This window comes from Lynx rufus, unplaced genomic scaffold (assembly GCF_022079265.1).
Source record: "Lynx rufus isolate CCGP_SWC_20201006 ecotype Redwood Valley unplaced genomic scaffold, mLynRuf1.p SCAF_8, whole genome shotgun sequence".
Classification (NCBI taxonomy): domain Eukaryota; kingdom Metazoa; phylum Chordata; class Mammalia; order Carnivora; family Felidae; genus Lynx; species Lynx rufus.
This window is the reverse complement of record NW_025814896.1, coordinates 43,646,891-43,662,267: the sequence shown is the minus strand read 5'-3', so window position 1 is coordinate 43,662,267 and position 15,377 is coordinate 43,646,891. Positions and strand designations below refer to the sequence as shown.

General features: G+C 41.1%; 1 protein-coding gene across 5 annotated transcripts in view; it reads left to right on the top strand.

The window, feature by feature from the left end:
* The first annotated feature begins 783 nt into the window (after nucleotides 1–783).
* DZANK1 (double zinc ribbon and ankyrin repeat domains 1) overlaps nucleotides 784–15,377 on the top strand; it is a 69,401-nt gene continuing 54,807 nt past the window's right edge. For all 5 annotated transcript variants that reach the window (XM_047069724.1, XM_047069723.1, XM_047069720.1 and 2 more), the window contains exons 1-4: nucleotides 784–929; nucleotides 4,267–4,420; nucleotides 13,361–13,475; nucleotides 14,875–14,971. In XM_047069724.1, the coding sequence (XP_046925680.1) occupies nucleotides 821–929; nucleotides 4,267–4,420; nucleotides 13,361–13,475; nucleotides 14,875–14,971 (475 nt within the window). In that variant the 5' untranslated portion in view covers nucleotides 784–820. The remainder of the gene's footprint in view (nucleotides 930–4,266; nucleotides 4,421–13,360; nucleotides 13,476–14,874; nucleotides 14,972–15,377) is intronic.

The window sequence follows — 15,377 nt, the reverse complement described above, 5'->3', positions numbered from 1 at the left end:
AAGGGTGATAGTGATCTAGGGGGAGCTCAGATCAGATCATGAGTAATGGTCTCTGTTCTTATGTACAGTAGTCTCCCCTTATCTGCAGTTTTGCTTTTCGTGGTTTCTCTTACGTGCAGTCAACTGGGGCGTGGACGCAGATGATCCTTTTCCTGATGTTAGAAGGTCAGTAGTAGCCTAACGCTACATCACTGCCTCAGTCACTCACCTTACTTCATCTCATCATGTAGGCATTTTATCATCTCACATCGTCACAAGAAAGGTGAGTACAGTACAATAAGATATTTTGAGAGAGACTACATTCACATAACCTATTACAGTATGTTGTTGTAATTGCTCTATTTTATTACTGTTGTAGTTAATCTCTTACTGTGGCTAATTTATAAATTAAGCTTTATCATATGTATGTATAAATAGGGAAAAACAGTATATACAGGGTTTGGCACTATTCATGGTTTCAGGCATCCACTGGAGGTCTTGAACATTTCCCCCATGGATAAGGGAGGGACTACTGTATTCGTTTAATTTGTTCGTGTACAATAATTCTATTCCTATATCCCATTTGTTCGTGCTCTTTTCCCAGAAGTGAGGTAAGTATTTAGATAGTTAAAATTCCACACGAGACCTCAACAGAAAAAATGCATCTGAAGCAATAATTGTTTGAGTTAAAAACGAAATAATATTTTTAGGTGGTATTCTCTTTAGTTTTTAGTAGTTTTGCTGTATTTAAACAAGTGCTTCTCTTTGACTTTTGTATTCAAATGTAGGTGCCTATTGGAATTTATATTCATCCACCTTTTTTTTAATGTAAGGAGGGAAAATGACTGCTGGTTCAGTGTGTGTCCCTCAGATCATACCACTGCGAGTGCCTCCACCTGGAAAAGCCAACCATGAAATTGATAACAATACACTTTTAGAAATGAAATCAGGTAAGAATCACATGTACTTGAAATTATGTAAAATAACATTGCCACATTTCTTATGTTCATCTCGTTGATTTCTCACTTTGCGTGCCTTCTACAATTAGGACCTTGGGGATTTTGTACAAGTCCCAAAATTTGCAATAGCGTTGTACTTGGTGGTTTATGGAGTCGTATATATTTAAATTAAAATGGTTAGCTTTGAGGCATCTGGGTGGCTCAGTCGGTTGAGCGTCTGATTCTTGATTTCAGCTCAGGTCATGATCTCATGGTTCTTGGGGTCAAGCCCCACATCAGGCTCTGTGCTGGCAGTGTGGAGCCTGCTTGGGATTCTCTGTCTCTCCTCTCTCTCTCTGCCCCTCCCCCTACTTGCACGTGCGTGCACTCTCTCTTTCAAAATAAAGAAACAAACATTTAAAAATAAATAAGTAAAATGGTTAGCTTTGACCAACCTTTCATTTGTGTCAGTACACAGTTGCAGCAATGCCTTGACTCACATTAGCCTAAGTGACTTCCTTAGGATTCTTATTATTTTGCTGGGATAATAAATTTGACTGACTAACACAGGTTTTGCAGTCAGGCATATTGGAGATTAAATCCTGACTTTCAACTTCTAGTGATACATTACTGAGCCTTTCTGAGTCTGAGTCTGCGTTTTTTCATTGTTAGACAGTGAGAATATTATCAGCCATTAGACCCTGTGTCAGGGTCTGGCACATTAGTAATGCCCAAATAAATCTTAACATTATTACAGAAAGAAAGCAGTGAATACATTTCCTGGTAATGACAGGAATGTATATACATATACTCGTATATATATCTACATATATATGTACACGTGTATGTGTGTGTGTGTGTGTGTGTGTGTGTATAAAATTAACATAAGGAGAAATTAAACCTGTGTTTTTAATTTGAGAGAGAAAGAGCACATGAGTGGGGGAGAAGGGCAGAGGGAGAGAGAGAGAATCTTAAGCAGGTACCATGCTCAGCACAGAGCCCAACATGGGGTTTGATCCCGCAACCCTAGGATCATGACTCGAGCCAAAATCAAAAGTCAGATGCTCAACCAACTGAGACACCAGGCACCCCTTTATTTTATTTTTTTTAAGATAATGTCTGTGCCCAATGTGGGGCTTGAACTCACCACCCTGAGATCAAGAGTAACATACTGGGGCTCCTTGGGATTCTCTCTCTCCCTCTCTCTTTCTGCCATGCCCTCACTCATGACTACGTGCTCTCATTCTCTCTCAAAATAAACATCAAACAAACAAACAAACAACAACAACAAAAAAAAACCCCAACCAACCAACCAACCAACCAAACAAACAAACAAAAAAAGAGATCCATGTTCTTACCCAGCCGGGTGCCCTGGGAAAGTTTTATAGATAAAATATATGAGCAAATACTTGCTTTAAAAGATTTTGAAGTTCCAATTATATATTTCAATAAATAATGTGTAAAAACTATTTATCTATATTTTATGGTGACTCCTGTACTTCCTAGACAAATTCCAACTAAGAATACTATATAATATACTACATCTCCCTTTATCTTTTTTAAATGTTTATTTATTTATTTAAAAATTTTAATGTTTATTTATCTGTGAGAGACAGAGATAGAGCATGAATGGGAGAGGGACAGACAGAGAGAGAGAGACAAGAATCCAAAGCAGGCTCCAGGCTCTGAGTTGTCAGCACAGAGCCTGACGTGGGGCTCAAACTCATGAACGATGAGATCATGACCTGAGCTGAAGTCAGACGCTTAACCGACTGAGCCACCCAGGCGCCCCTTTAATGTTTATTTTTGAGAGAGAGAGAGAAACAGACAGAGAGTGTGTGCACACGCAAGAGAGGGCAGGGGTGGGGCAGAGAGGGAGACACAGAATCCAAAGGAGGCTCCAGGCTCTGAGCTGTCAGTGGAGAGCGCAATGTGGGACTCAAACTCATGAACTGGGAGATCATGGCCTGCAGAAGCCAGATGCTTAACTGACTGAGCCACCCAGGCGCCCCTACATCTTAAAAGCTAGTATTATTTTTTAAAATTCTCTTTATCTTAAAAGCTAGTATTATTGTTTAAAATTCTCAAGCTAAAATGCAGGGTTTTTTTAAGTTTATTTATTTATTTTGAGAGACAGAGCAAGAGGGGGTGGGGGAGGCGCAGAGAGACAGGGAGAGAATCCCAAGCAGGCTCCGTGCTATCAGTGCAGAGCCCAGTGAAGGGCTAGATCTCACAAGCCATGAGGTCATGACCTGAGCCAAGAATCTGACACTTGAGGTGGAGAGTCCACCTGAGCCACCTAAGTGCCCCCAAAATACAAATTTTAAAAAATGTGCCCATAGCACTTGGGATGATTATTAACAAATGATGATATGAATGATAGAGGATTCAAATTCCCTAATATTTAAAATGTTCAATAAATAAAGAGGTTGTACAATTTAATAACAAAAAGAATAATAACCCAATAGAAAAGTGGGCAAAAGATAGGAAAGGACATTTTATAGGAAAGGAAACATAGGTGTCTTTTAAACATACGGGAACATGCTTCTGCCCATCCCTTTGCCTACTTGCTAAGCAGACCTTATCCCCTGCTTTATTTACTCCATTGGATTTAGCCACCCCTTGATATCACATATATACTTGTTTGTTTACTGTTTGTGTGTCTTTTATAAACTTGAGGCTCTGTGAGAGCAGGGACTTTGGTCACTAGTTATCCATCACCACACAGTTACAATTTTTTTTTTCTTGTGATGAGAACGTTTGAGATCACCTCTCTTAGCAACCATTTTTGATCTTTTGAACTTTGAATTCTGTAAATTTATTACCTTTAAAATTCCTCCAAGAAGTGTAGGAATCATTCACCAAATCCAAATAAAATATAATACCAGGATTTCTGAAGCAATGCTCAAAAAATAAAAACTTAGCTTCTGCTTTCTACATGGGTGTTGTGGTCTTAAAACTGAGCCCCACTCTATTTATATCGATGCCTTATTGGAGTGGCACAATAGCAAAGAGGTTCAAGAGCATGGGCTATGGATCCAGTGTAGCCAAAGTGAAACCACAACTCTGCTGTTATTGAATGACTTTCTTACCCTCCCTGGGACTCAGTTTCCTCATCTATAAAGTGGGTATAAAGTGGGACCTGTCATATAGGGTTGTACACACGCAATGAGCTAATTCATATAAAGCACACTGCCTGGCACAGAGAAAGAATTCAATTATTGTTAGTTATTGTTACACATTCTTATAATATATTAAAAAATCTCATTAATTAACTGACCCATGGGAATTATTCAGAGACTTTGCTACTTTAGTGTTAATTACAGTTACCCTGTTTTGGGTTTTTCAGACACCCCAGATGTCAACATATATTATACGCTGGATGGCAGCAAACCTGAATTTCTGAAGAGAATCGGTTATCGTGAAAACAATACATTTAAGTATACGAAGCCTATTACTCTGCCTGATGGAAAAATACAAGTTAAAGCTATTGCAGTCTCTAAGTAAGTTAAGAGCATGGTGATTAAAATAACTGGTCAGATAATGACATTATTTTTTAATTTTATTTCTTCCTTTAAGAATAAGTGTTGTATTAGAAGGTCACTAAAGGGAAAGTAACTTTAATTTCAACATATATCTATAGCTTTTGTGTTTTGTTTGTCTTTTACTGAGGTATACTGTAAAGTGTACAAATCATGAGACTACAGCTTGATCAGGTGCTGTGTATATTAATATATATTAACACTGTTTTTCTTTTTTTTTTTTAAGTTTATTTCTTTATTTTGAGAGAGAGAGAGCACAAGCAGGGAAGGGGCAGAGAGAGGGAGGGACAGAATCCTAAGCAGGCTCCACACCATAAGTGCAGAGCCTGATGCAGAGCTCGAACTCAAGAAATGTGAGATCATGACCTGGGCTGAGATCAAGAGTTGGATGCTTAATTGACTGCGCCACCCAGGCGCCCCAACACTGTTTGTATTTTCAATTCCACGTTGGGATTTTGGGAAGGAAGAGCCTTTTCAGGGTTTGGGACCTTTGGAGTGGTTCATCAGACTTTGAAGAAAATACTGTTTTTAGTGGATGGTTCTTTTATTCCATAGGACACAGCCTACAACCACCACCATCATTCTCTATTTTATTTTGTATTGACTTAATCGACCTTCATGGCGACTGCCATTTTAATCTTTGGACATTAACTCCTTTATTCCTTTCTTTGTCCTTTCTTTCCTGCTTAAGGACTTTTTCTAATTTTCAAGTATAGAAACACCACTTAATTTTGAAACTGTGTGTTATAGAGAAAATAACTCAAATGCTTTGCCAGTCTGTGTGTCTGTGATAGAAGAATTCTACTGCACAGCAAGACAGGTTTAGCCACATTTTTGAAACACTTTTAAAGCCCCATACCCTGGATTTGCACATGTACTTTATAAAAGTCTCTCCAGGCTCCCCCTGGTGGCTGAGCTACTGCATGGCTTTTGAGGAGAGCTACAAATTATACACAGATGACTGCTTTGGCGTTTGGAAATTTAAAAAAGAATACAATCAAATCAAAACAAAACACTCTTATACACATTATTGTTCTTAATTAAAGATTGGAAAAAATTGGCTTTTTTCACTTGCCAAACCACTTCTGTCAAAACAAGTCATCTCAAATATCATTAAAAACAAGCAGGGGCATCTGGGTGGCTCAGTCAGTTAAGTATCTGACTTTTGGTTTTGGCTCACGTCATGATCTTGTGGTTTGTAGGACTGAGCCCCATGTCCGGCTCTGTGCTAAGAGCCTCCTTGGGATTCTCTCTCTCTGCCCCTCCCCCATTCACACTCTTTCTTGCCCTCTCTCTCAAAATAAATAAACATTTAAAAAAATTAACAAGCAAAAAAAAAAAAAAAGAAAAAATTAACAAGCAAAATACTCTGGTGCTTAATGCTCTAAGGCAGCCCCTCTTATAAGTGGCAGGCAGTAATGATACGAAGTAGTAATTACTATGTAATTCAGAGGAGTTAGTATAGCTTCCAAAAGAGTGTAAAATAAGGTCATTCTTTATGCATCTCCCCATCTTGCTCTGTGCCCACTTAACATCTGTCCTGAAAGCACTGTTAGTACTTCAGGTGAGCTCAGCTCAGGGAAGGTATTTATACAAAAATGTTTTTGAGTCTTCAAGACAGGAAAGAAATTATACTGCTTCACCTAAGCCTTTTTTTCTAGGTACTTAAGGTAATTAATTTCTTAATAGAGAGAAAAGGATTTGAAATGAGAGTGTTAATAATTGAAGGCCACTAAAATGTTAAGAGGAAAAATTATGGGGGTGCCTGGGTGGCTCAGTCAGTTAAGTGTCCGACTTCGGCTCAGGTCATGATCTCACGGTCTGTGGGTTCGAGCTCCGCATCAGGCTCTGTGCTGAGAGCTCAGAGCCTGAAGCCTGCTTCGGATTCTGTGTTTCCATCTCTCTCTGCCCCTCTCCTGCTCATGCTGTCTCTCAAAAAAAAAAAAAAAATTTTAAAGGAGGAAAAATTATGGTCCTGAAGTTTTGAGTGATATGGGAAAATATTTATGATATAAGTGAAAACAAATTAGGGTGTAAGAGTGCACTATAGTATTTTGACACTTTTTAGAAATGCGTTGTACCAAAAAAAAAAAGAAAAAGAAAAAGAAATGTGTTGGAACAGAACTGGAGAAGGGCAATGACCAGAGCTGAGTGAGCAGTAGGCAAGGAGGGCCCATTACCCGGAGGCAGTGATCTCCCCTTTCCCTGAGCCAGACTGCCAGGGACACTGTGGATGTCTTTGTTTCAAAGGAGTCAGGTTAAGGGACAGCCCCAGTCCCTTGTGAACACACAAGCCATACGTTAGCATTCTTTGCCTCTGGTGATTCAGTCACTTTTTGTGTTGTTGTTGTTGATAATTTTTATAGCTTCCAAAATTTAACAGTGAGCATTGCTTTTGTAATACGCAGAAATAACACAGAATCTCCAAAATCATCATGGAACCAGTGCTTCTCAAGCTTGGCTGCTGAATCAGTTGGCTATTGCTGTATAACAAATCACCCTGACAGTTAGTGGTCTTAAAAGAAACATCATTTATTTGCTCATTATTCTGTGGATCAGCATTTTGGTGTGCATTCATCCGGGTAGTTGTTCTGCTGGCCTTGCCTGAGGTCACTGACATGGCAGCAGTAATTTTGGTCTCCCCTTGAGCCCGCTAGTCTAAGAAAGTTTGAGTCACATTTCTGGTGGTTGATGCAAGTCGTTGGCTGAGCCTTGTGTCTCCAGTTGGGTAACCTGAGTTTTTTTTCACTCAGTTCCAAAAGCTGTAAGAGAAATGGCAAGCCCTAATGCGCAGATGTTTTTCTAGTCTCTGCTTGTGTCGTATTTGTTAATGTTTCATTGACCAAAGTAAGTCATGTGGCAACACTCAAAGTCAATGTGTGAGGGGATTCTACAAGGGCACCAGGGCACCACGGTGCAGATAGATAAGGCATAATATCTCGGACTATTATTGTGACAGTCTACCACAGGTTGTCATCAGAGTCACCCAGGGAGCCTTGCAGAATCTCTGTGCCCAGGTCACACACTCCAGACCAACTAAACAACAATCTCTTGGGGGTGAGACCCAGGCATCAGTATTTTTAAAGTTTCCTGATGATTCTAATATGCAACCAAAGGTGGCAACTGACACATTAATGGGGGAAAAATGTTTCCATTTAGAGAGATTTGACCAATACAACTTTTTCAAAATACAGTAAAACCTTGGATTGTGAGTAACTTGTTCTGCGAGTGTTCCACAAAATGAGCAAACATTTCTACTAAATTTTAACTTGATAAATGAGTGATGTCTTGCAATACGAGTAGTATGTGATGCCAAATGTCACATGGATCACAACTGAGCCAATGGTTCTTGAAACTTGCTTTGATATACAAGTGCTTTGGACTACAAGCATGTTTCCAGAATGAATTATGCTCACAAACCAGGGTTTTACATATATGATATGTATATATGATATATATATATATATATATATATTTAATGCTTGTTTATTTTTGACAGGGAGAGAGAGTGTGTACAAGTGGGGGAGGGGGCGGGGGGGAGACTGAGGGTCTGAGGCGGGTTCTGCACTGGCAGAAGAGAGCCCAATGTAGGGCTTGGATTCACAAACCATGAAATCATGACTTGAGCCAAAGTTGGAGGCCTAACTGACTGAGCCACCCAGGTGTCCCTGAAATATATATAGATATTTATATATGTATTTATATATATATATATACACACACACATATATATATATATATATATATATATATATATTTAATGTTTATTTTATTTTTGAGAGGGAGAGGGGCAAAGAGAGAGGGGGACAGAGTATCCGAAGTGGACTCTGTACTGACAGCAGAGAGCCCGAACCAGGGCTTGAACTCATGAACCATGAGATCATGACCTGAGCTGAAGTTCGACACTCAACCACTGAGCCACCCAGGCGCCTATGAAATATATTTTTATTAAAGTGTCATATTCTAGAATGAAATAAAAGGACGTGTTTGCCTTCATGTGTCCTTATATATATACATGAATTTTCACATCAGAGCATGGTCAATGAGGAACACAGGTGGACAGGAGGGGCTGGGAGCTTGGGGACATTTCAGCAAGCAGGGGTGGGTTTTAGGTTTTTAGTTTATTTATTTATTTAGAGAGAGAGGAGGAGGAATGGCAGAGAGAGAGAGAGAGAGAGAGAGAGAGAGAGAGAGAATCCCAAGCAAGCTCTGTGTTGTCAGCACAGAGCCTGACACGAGGCTGGAACCGATGAACTGTGAGATTGTGACCTGAGCTGTATAATCAATAGACAGATGCTTAACTGACTGAGCCACCCAGGTGCCCCAGGTTTTAGGTTTTAATGGTTTAAATGGTTTAATGGTTTTAGGTTTTCATGGTCTAGTCCAGGGTCTGTAAACTTTCTGACATCTGTTTTGCTTCTTTAAAAGCCACCTTTATGGCCAGGAAATTCCCGCTTTGATATCATCATTGTTTTGAGAATGAACTTGGGTGGTTCTCCCTTCTTTGTCAGTTACCTTATATGGCGGTTAAGATATATGGAGCTGCCCTGAGGTAAAAGTTGTCTTGAACTGAAGGTAGGTGGTCGGGGGAGCCAGAGTTCCCTAAGAAAAACCATTTTTCTTCCATGAGGGACATCCCAGTTTTACAGCAATGGAATGAAGTAAACTCATTAGCAGGTTACCAGGGCATGTCATGGTCATCCCTCTGCAGCCCTGTGCTGGATATAATGTGTGGAGGAAAGATCCAGATGTCATCTCCATAGGCAGCAACAAAGGCAAGAAGAACACTGCTTCAAGAAAGGTAGTTTGGACAGTGGGACAGAGGATGGAGGTTGTTGACCTTCAGATCTGGACTTTAATCCCAGTTCTCTTGCTCCTCTTTGTCTGACCTTGAATAAGTTATGTGGCCTTCTGATTCTCAGTTTCCCCATTTATTAAATGAAGTTAATAAAACTTAGTTGACAGCCATTGTGAAGATCAGAGGCAATACACTTGGCATCGCACATGTAGTAGCTGTTATTGTTGTTTGTTGCTATTCAGATTCTTAACAAAGGCCTAGCAGATTGCTGTTGTGTGACCCAACTCAAAAGGCATGCTTCTGTATTTGAAAAATCTCTGCCTGCCTGGGTAAGTGGTTTCCACTTAACCCCTTCATGTTCCTAAACCAGAGATTCTCAGTTGGGCATAATTGGGCCCCAAAGGGGACATTTTGTAATGTCTGGAAATATTTTTGGTTACCACATCTGGAAGTGGGAGTGTGCTGGTAGCATCTGATGGGTGGAGATCAAGGATGTTGCTAACCATGTTGTGCACAGGACAGCCTCCTACAACAGAGTTATCTAACCTGAAGTTTCAGTAGTTCTCAGTAGATTGAGAAAACCCGACCTGGACAAGCTGCAGAATTCTTACAGATCCAGCTTCTTACCTCTTGTAATCATCCAAGTAATTCTGTTGTTTTATTGAGAGGATAATAATCTTTGTGAGGACAGAGCTACATGTAACTTTTTATTTTATTTTATTTTTGTCGAATGTACCTTCTATTACTCCTCCTAAAGATCCATATTTAAGGCCTCTGATTTCAATCCTTGAAAAAATTTATGTGTATTCAAGTGAGATTTGGGCTGAGTAGGATTTCTAGCTCCAACCCCAAACCTAAGCCTTTTTTGATATACAGTCAAGAAATCCTTCTACTTAGCAGACATTTGAAGCTAGTTTCTGGGCTCCTTTTGGAGGGAACAAAGTCCATGGGTGAGAACCCTGGCTGGGTTCCCATGGAAGGTGCCGGCTGTGGTGGAGACAACCCATGTCTTCCAGGAGTAGAGCAAGTGGCGGGGCAGTCAGGCTTCTACTCAGCGTGATGGGGTGGGGGCTAGAAGCACACATTTCAGGGAGCCCTGCAGTTATCCAGGCTTTGAAGGATTCCTGAATGGAGATGTTTGTGGTGTCCGGGAAGTGTGCTAGCAAGGAGGACGACTGTATGTATATTGGATGACAGACCTGAGGCCAAAAATAAACATTTAGATGAAATGAACGTTGGAGTGAAGGAGTTAAGCAAAGATCATCTGTATCTGCGTCCAGATTTCTGTACCTATAAAACTGGTTTTGTTATTAAGAATAAAACAAAACAGGGGCGCCTGGGTGGTGCAGTCGGTTAAGCGTCCGACTTCAGCCAGGTCACGATCTCGCGGTCCGGGAGTTCGAGCCCCGCGTCAGGCTCTGGGCTGATGGCTCAGAGCCTGGATCCTGTTTCCGATTCTGTGTCTCCCTCTCTCTCTGCCCCTCCCCCGTTCATGCTCTGTCTCTCTCTGTCCCAAAAATAAATAAAAATGTTGAAAAAAAAAAAAGAATAAAACAAAACAAAACAAAACAAAACATGTGCTTCCCTAAAGTTTAGCCACCCGTATATCGCTCCAGCCAATGAACATGCAAGTATCCATTGATCATATTATTTCTTCAGTATTGTCCCTCACTGATAGATAGTGGTGATTGACGTGAATTATGTATTTCTGATAATTCTTTTCTTCTAAAAATGTAGCCTGAAACTTGTATATTGCTTAATGTTTCACATTTCTCAACTGTTTTGGAATTGATGTTTATGTGTTTACAAATATTTACTTAATCAAAGAATTTAAAGCATTTTAGGACATGGAAAAGTAAAAGAGCCCAGACATGTAAGACTATATTTGTGTGGTGACATCTTTTTAATTAAAAAATTTTTTTAATTTTTAAATGATTATGTATTTTGAGAGAGAGAGAGAGAAAGAGAAAGAGAGAGAGAGCATGATCACGGGTGGGGCAGAGAGAGGGAGGGAGAAAGAGAAATTATCCCAAGCAGTCTCCATGCTGCCAGCACAGAGCCAGATGTGGGGCTTGACTACACAAACTGTGAGATCATGACCTGAGCCCAAACCAAGAGTTGGACGCTTAACCAGTTGAGCCACCCAGGTGCTCTGGTGAAATTCATTTTAAATGTCTGGAAAAGGTAAAATTATAGGGATAAGATACAGATCAGTGGTTGCCTGGGGTAGGGGTTGGTAGCAAGGAGTGTCTTCAAACAGGCACAAGGGATTTTTTGGGGTGTGGGGTGACAGAAGTGTTCTAAAACTGGATTGTGGTAATGGTCACACAATTGTATAAATTTGCTAAATATTCTCAAACTATATACTTAAAATAGGTGAGTTTCATGTCATGTAAATTATACCTCAATAAAGTTGTTTTTAAAAAATAAGAGGGGCACCTGGGTGGCTCATTTGTTTGAACGTCCAACTTTTTTTTTTTTAATGTTTATTTATTTTGAGAGAGGGCGCGCGAGCGCAAGCGAGTGCGGGGGAGGGGCAGACAGAGAGGGAGACACAGAAGCTGAAGCAGGCTCCAGGCTCTGAGCTGTCAGCATAGAGCCTGACCCAGGGCCTGAACTCACAAACCACGAGATCATGACTTGAGCCAAAGTTGGATGCTTGATGGACTGAGCCACCCAGGCAGCCCATGAGTGTCTACCTCTTGATTTTAGCTCGGGTCATGATCCCAGAGTTGTGAGATAAAGCCTGTGTCAGGCTCTGCACCCCCTATATTCCTCTCCCCTCCTCGCATGTGCTCTGTCTCTCTAAAAAAAATAAAAATAAAATAAATGGGAAAAAAAAAAGAGTCTAGGCAAGCTGCTGGTGCGGAGATGCAGTCACCACCAGTTTTTAGTTATGGGCACCTCTATATTGCTTTCTCATGGAACTTCTATTATATCCAAGAGGAACAAGATTAATGGTGAAATGTTATGAATACATTGAAAAATTGCTGGTATGTAAGGAATTAAGCTTGCCAGAGCAGATGCTACCTTCAGCTGGAGGAAGGAAAATTCTCTTGGCTCACATGGAATGGTTTATTGGTAACCCCACTCTTTGTTTTAGAATAGTTTGAGGCTTAAGGTATGAAATCTTATGGTGAGTGTGGCGGACTCCAAAAACGCAATAAACCATGCCTCCCAGTAAAGCCCCTCTGCTTAAATCTGGGCTGGCCCTACAACTTACTTTTGACCAATAAAATGCTTCAGAAATGATGTTAAGTCTAGATAAAAAGAAGTATTACGGTTTCTGCTATGGTGTCTTGGAACATAAACCCTGGGTGAAGCCAGGCACCATGAAGGATGTCTGATTTCCCTGAGCCGTCCATACTGTGAGGAAGCCTAAGCTAACCACCATAAGAGGGAGGGAGACGGAAACAGAGACAGATAGACACCGAGGCTGAGAAAGAAGACTGGCGAGCCCCCAGCTGTTACAGTTATGCTAGCCCAGGCTCTGAATATGAGGGAAAAAAGCATTTTATTTATTTATTTAAAAAAATTTTTAATGTTTATTTATTTTTGAGAGAGAGAGAGAGAGTGCAAGCACAAGCGGGGGAGGGGCAGAGAGTGAGGGAGACACAGAATTGGAAGCAGGCTCCAGGCTCTGAGCTGTCAGCACAGAGCCCGACGCGGGGCTTGAACTCACGAACCACGAGATCATGACATGAACCGAAGTCGGACACTCAACCGACTGAGCCACCCAGGTGCCCCAAGAAAGCATTTTAGACACTCAGCTGAGCTAATCTTTCAGTTCACTCCAGTCTAACTGATATCTATCTGACCATGTGAGAGATGACAAATGAGAGCTACCCAGCTGAGCCTGGCTAACCCAGTTTATGTGTGAAGACACTATGTTTTGGAGTGCTTTGTTACACAGCAGTAGATAATCTAACTGAGAACAGGGTAAGGAAGGACTTTAAAAGTTGTGCTTTGATTTTTCCAGTTTAAAACATAATAACCTTAGTAGTGAGGCCAAGGAACTTCATAGAGTTCTCTTAATTGTTAGCCATCTTTTCTTTGAAGCTTTGTGTGACACAGAGGCTCTTTCTATTTTGAATAATTTTCAGGGACTGCAGACAGAGTGGCATTGTAACAAAGGTGTTTCAGGTGGGCTATGAGCCACCAAATGCAGTGTCTTCTGAAGACAATGTTGAAAATATTCTCAAAGATTCTTCAAAGCAGGCAAGTAATGAACCTGTAGCACTTTCAGATAGTCACCACATTCTTGGTTTCTCCTTTCTCAGCGATCCCATCTTCTTTTTCATTTCGTACCCTATGCTCACATGTCCTTATAATTGAGGTCAGTAGTGGTCATTGCAGAGTGATTTCCCACCTGTTGGTCAGTCCATCCTGCACGTGTTTCATCCTGCACATTAGACATTCCTACCCAGCATCACGGCCCATGCTCCAGTGTCTTCATTGATTCCCCACTTACCTATTGATGAAAGCAGAAACCTTTAGCCTGGTATCCCAAGTGATCAGTTTCTGTCTTCAATAATCCTTTATTGCTCTGTGACTCCCCTGTATATATGGCAGCCAAACTAGACTCTGTATGTTGTGTGCTATCATTGCTCTCCTAGCATCCAGGCCTTCTCCTTTTGTATAGTGCTTTCTATATGTGATTACTTTGCTTGTTGTCTGTCTTCTTCATGCGGCGTAAATTCCAAGGTGGCAGAGAGCATGACTGCCATACTCATTGCCTTCCATAGAGGTGGGCAGGAGAAGGCAGTGAGTGTACATTTGTTGAACAGATACATCAGACTAGTAGAAGCCATCTGTGACCAAAGCCTTACCTCTTTAGAGAGTGAACTAGACTTATCTACAAGGATGTTTGAAACTTCAGTCCCTGGGCTGTGGGCATCAGTGAGATAGATCCAAGAGCCAGAGGATGGGCTAACCCATGGTAAGGCAACCAGCCAACAAGTCTCAGTCATGGAGGTCTTGATGGGGATGACTGGAAGTTTGTGAGGGAGTCCCTTCAGCCCAAGGATGGACCAGAGCCCATAGAGGTGGTTGTGGGAGCAGAGCAGTGGGTGCAGGTATAGTGTGGGGTTCAAGTGTGATCAGATCAGAGATCTACCGTGGGCAGGGGCATCCAGCAGAGGCTGAGCCTACATGCATCAGCAGGGGCTCAGGCTTGAACAAGCCATAACCGGCTGCATCCAGGAGAAGAAAGTTCATGGAGAATAGTATAAGGATTGTGTGTGAGCAGGTATTGTACTTAAGTCCTATCTTGGTCTGACCCCACCCTTTATTTACTTCCTGGATCTGGTGGTCCCTTTGTTATTCCCCAGACTGCCATGATTGTAACATCCTGCCTTCATGTCCTGCTGTTGGCCTCTGTTCCTGGCTGTTTGACTGCTGGTCCCTACCAACCAGACATGCTGCCAGCCAAGGGCCCAGATACAAAGCTGTGTGTTTTCAGAGTAAAGTAAAACAGAGGTTACTATGTAAAAAACTACTGTAAACCCTTCCCAGCAAGAAGTACATACCATGACACTGTCTCCACCTGACAATTTTTAATTTTCACATTCTAAATGGGTGTAATGAAGTGACTGACATGAAATCTCTTCATTCCTAGGAATTGAAAAATGGGTTTGTTGGGTCAAAACTACGGAAGAAATGTAAGAATGCTGAAAATAAACAGGGTTGGAACGTTAACCTTAGAAAGTCTCCAAGTATGACATGGCAGGACGAAGGTAAGGTTTAGAATTGTAAACCACCAAACAGGTTCACTGCTGGTTTTCTTGTGTGAAGAAGGGTTAGAATAAGAAATACTGGAATAGAAAAGTAAGCTATAATCTGAGTCTTAGTGCTGTCCTCACTAACAGTTTAAGCATTTGAGGAGGGCACCTGTTGGGATGAGCACTGGGTGTTGTATGGAAACCATTCTGACAATAAATTTCATATTAAAATAAAAAAAAGACCAAGAGGGATAATCAAGGAGTCCAACAAAGTGAGATTTGTTGACCCATTGCAACGAGGGATACCACACCTCAGAGGAACCATGGGGCATCTCACCAAATAAAGGAAAAGACACAGTTATAAGGTTAGGGGGGCAGGTGGAGTTTGGGAAGCAGAATT